At 33.8% G+C, this 4498-nt stretch overlaps 1 protein-coding gene across 1 annotated transcript in view; it reads left to right on the top strand.

The window, feature by feature from the left end:
* Positions 1-3971, top strand: part of LOC109330259 (naringenin 8-dimethylallyltransferase 2, chloroplastic-like) — a 34700-nt gene extending 30729 nt beyond the window's left edge. The window contains exons 12-13 of the mRNA XM_019564384.1: positions 2397-2501; positions 3771-3971. Of these exons, the coding sequence (XP_019419929.1) occupies positions 2397-2501; positions 3771-3812 (147 nt within the window). The 3' untranslated portion in view covers positions 3813-3971. The remainder of the gene's footprint in view (positions 1-2396; positions 2502-3770) is intronic.

The following is a 4498-nucleotide window of genomic DNA, read 5'->3' as shown; positions in this document are numbered from 1 at the left end:
TGATACCTCATGGAAATCAAGTTCTGTAACAGAGTACTTGTTTCCGCCTTATCGCTCTTTGCAAAACGCTTTTCAATCTCAGCAAGGAAAGCTTTGGCACTGTTTATCTCATCAGAGATAGTACCCCTAAAGACCTCTGGAATGTCGCGCTTAATGATCATCAAACTCATGCGATTAGAGCGATACCACTTCTCATAATCCTTACTCTCTTCAGAGGCACTGGATTCCGTAGGAGAAGGAGGTTGCTCTACCCTTAATGCATAGTCCAGATCCATGCAGCCAAGAACAATTTCCATGTTCTCTTTCCAATCCTTAAAATTTTCACCATTAAGGACCGGAACCGAATTCAAATTTGCAGATATAGAAGCAATTGATGTAGCTGATTGAAACAAAAGACAAAATATTAAAATATGCTCACAACCCAAAATTATCATTGTGCTCAAAACAATGGTATGTCCAAATCAAGATACCTAGTGCACCATCAATATCAAGTCTTTGGACAGTGATATCAACATATTAACTGCAAGTGGTACTCTTGTTGTAATGATCAAACATTCATAATAAGGCATGTCAAATGATGAATCCCTCTTTGGATTGATTCATTAGTCACATGTATCAAAAAACTTTAGAATTATAACATGTTTATCATCACAGGTGCGTATGATCTTCGACCAAATATTAACTTTCCTTTGGGCCAGCTAATACACGTATGAATAATCATACACACTTACATATGATATTCCTCATGAGTTATATTCATGAGAGCGGTCACTTTGACGACATCTTACTTCAATTGGCTCACTTAAATTAACAGACAACCTTAATGGACAACCAAATAACAATTAAAACCAATGCACGAAGATACCAAAGTCCCATAAACTTTATCGTACTCTCGCTTGGGCGAGGTACTCTCTCGGTTGGGTGAGGTTCTCGCTTGAGCGCAATAAAAGCCAATGCTTCTGTTTGGCTCTCGCTTGAGCGAGACATTCTCGCTTGAGCGAGACATTCTCGCTTGAGCGAGCCTTATGTCGCCCATACACTCGCTTGGGCGAGGATCTTCTCGCTTAAGCGCAATAGAAGTCAATGCTTCTGTTTAGCTCTCGCTTGGGCGAGACACTCTCGCTTGAGCGAGAGCACTGCGACAGAAGACGAACAATGCAATTTCTGCATACGTCGTTCTTCGGAAAAAAATACCCAAAAAATCAAGAAAATAGTAGAAGAACAACATTCATTCATTTAAAATCTAACTTTATTCATATGAAAAAGCATGAATGTCTATCCTAATCGATCCATGGCATAAACAAAACCCAAAACCGTAAATCAATCCAGATTTTGGGGAAGAAAAGCAAGAACCCTAATTTCACTCATGAATCAAATTGGGGTGGCTCTGATACCAATTGTTGGAGAATATCTCCATCCGAAATCCATAGATTAAACACGGAAGTCCTTATGACCATGGCTTTGTTCCCATAACCTAATGTTTATGCCCATACATAAACCCAAGTGGAACAACCATGGTCCAGACCGAAGAACCCCCAAATGAGTTAATGGTGAAGATGAAGAACATACCTTGTTGAGCCATTTCCGGAATCTCGAAGGTATGAGGGTGCGATGATCTTCCAGATGTTAGAGCCCGAATGATTTTCCTTATTGCTTCTCTAGAGGGGAATGAGAAAACCAAAAGCTTGAGAGTATGTGTTGTGTTAGGAGAGGAGCCTTATGGTTACCTTATGAGCCTTATGGATGGGTGGATAGTGTTATCCTATCCTGGATAACACTATTCTCATCCTACCTTATTCTCCTCCACCTTTACACTTGAAAACCTGTTGCTCTACAAATGGGGACCATAACCCATAAAAGTAACCCCGTAGTGGTTACTACTTTAGTTGCAATAATTCTGATTCAGTCCCTTCATCAAATCAGAAATTGCCTGAAGGTATCTACACTTATATTATTTCATGACACATATGTCCTTACCCACCAAATTAATTACTGAAGATCATTTTATATTTTGGCTAATTACATAATGGCCATAATACAATCATAAAATTATATTTGTGATCCATAAATTGTCAGAAATTCTAACATTCACCACTTTGGTTGGAGCAACATCTCGTTTCCTCTGGAGCAAAATTTCCACGGTACTTATATATGTTATTCCATATGTCTGTATTAAAATAAGGAAATATCTTCTATATTCTAATCAAAATAATATCTTCTTACATTAGACTATTGTGACTTTATATCTCTATGCTCTTTATATTAGGCTCAAAGGTAAAGTATTACTTTCAAGGAGGAACTACTTCACGATAAAGCTCAAGATACTTCATAAATTAAATGTTCAAATTACCAATTATGAAAAGCTTGATATTTATTCTCACCTTTGATCTTTTTAGGGTATGGGACATGCTATTCTTGCTTTAGTCCTCTGGTATCATGCCAAATATGTAGACTTGAAGAGCAATGTTGCCATGCAATCATTCTATATGTTTATTTGGAAGGTAATGGCCAACTTTACAAATTATTTATCATTTAATATACATTTTGTTTAATAATAAAAAGTATGTAATAAATTGATTATTGAAAAAAATTTATTTTGTATTGGTAAACAAAATATAATATTATTAAAAGGAAAGAGGGTAAGAAGAACAAATGATACTTTAAAGTACCAAAAGTCTATTAGAAAGTGTTATAAGAGAAAGGGTCTAACATATATGAAATAAATAAATCTCTCAAATCTTGCTTTTACAAGGCTCCATGGATTTAGATAAATCAACTTAAGCCATTTTGTCAATGTGAAAGTTTTGATTCTTGAACACAATATGATTTCTAACATGTGAGATATTCCTGATAGTTATAGATCACAAAGATAGCCACACCCGCTTTTTCTCATAGCCACATTCAACAAATCTTCACAATTTAGGAATTGAATTTTAACTTTTTTGTGAATGATAAAATAAATTTTGAACGAGGAATAGAGTTTTTGACAAATATTATACGACTTTGGGTAAGAGAAAAATATATAGTTGATTGATTCCTCTAAACCTCCACGTAATGCACTACTTACCAAAACATTGGGTCTTGGGTGCCTTTTTTTTTGCAAATTCAACTTTATAGGTATTTCATTCATGATTATCTTCCAAGCTAAGCCCGTCATCTTGGTCAATACATATTTTGATCCAAGTTTCTTTCAAAATTCTTTGTCATCATTTTCTTCCACCTGCTGCACTAAATTGTAAATGTTTCTGACTAAATAAGTGTCACCTTTATCATGAGTCTAAATCAATGTACCAACATCATGCATCTCGTTTAGGTCTTGTTGATGCTAAGAAACTGTATAGTTCTTCAGCTTTCTCTCATTCTCATTGAAATAGACTCATTCTCCACTATATGTATATTCCATATCCATTACAGTTCCTCCATTCTCCCAATCACTTACTTTTGCATCTTTATTCAAAGCTATCTGACATGGTCTTGCAAAGTAGATTTTAATTTGTGCCTCTGCTATCATAGATTCTCCTAGAACATAATATCTCTTTGCCAAATGAAATATAAAACACTGGTATCATTTATTATTTAAAAGAAAATTATTTTGTAATTAAGTTGTTATTCTTATAAAGTGATTTTAATTAAAAGTGAAGGAAAATCTTCTGTGATTAGACATTATATAGTTATCTTGTAAAAAGTTAAACAATATCTTGAGCTAGAGTTACGCATACTTGGATATGATTTATTAACAGTTCATTCCATTTCTATTTTTATTATTACAGCTTCTTTGGGCAGAGTACATCCTTATACCTTTGTTTAGATGAAGATGCAGTTACATTGATGATTTAAGAAGTGCTGTTTCCTTTGTCACGTGCAGCTAGTATGTTTGTGATATTAGTTTAAACCAATAAGCATTGACAATGAATCATGTTTGTACTATCAGTTTAAACCAATAAGCTTTGTCAAAGAATCATGTTTGGGAAAAGCATCGACAAAGACTCATATTGGGAAAGACCAACACCCGGTATATTTTCACACATACTCGGGTTGTAATGATAATTTTTTTTATAAGAACAAGTGATACTCTAATTCATTTTATAGTCGATAAAGAACTAACAAAAATGAAGACAAATTAATGGATGTAACACTTACTCTTTATAAGAGAAAATAAAATCAAAATAACTTTTTTTATAAGTAAAATTTTATTATGGTGATGAAGTTGGTCTTAACATTATTATGAATAATAAGAATAAACCAAGAATATAATTTTTGCTAAACATTATAAGACTCCGAGCAAGAGAAAAATAGGTGGTTGATTTATTCATCAAACTCTCTATATAAAGCACATCATGTTGAAATATTTCCTTCTAAGACATCTTTTTTAACAATATTCAATTTTATAGTTACTCCATTCATAGTTATTTTCCACGCTAAGCATTTCATTTTTGTTGGTACATCATTTGCTCACAATCTCCTGAAGTAGTCATTATCACTATTTTCATCCTTTTTC

Source organism: Lupinus angustifolius, chromosome LG16 (assembly GCF_001865875.1).
Source record: "Lupinus angustifolius cultivar Tanjil chromosome LG16, LupAngTanjil_v1.0, whole genome shotgun sequence".
NCBI classification, from domain to species: Eukaryota; Viridiplantae; Streptophyta; class Magnoliopsida; order Fabales; family Fabaceae; genus Lupinus; species Lupinus angustifolius.
The sequence above is the reverse complement of the archived record's forward strand: the minus strand, read 5'-3'. Positions and strand labels throughout refer to the sequence as shown.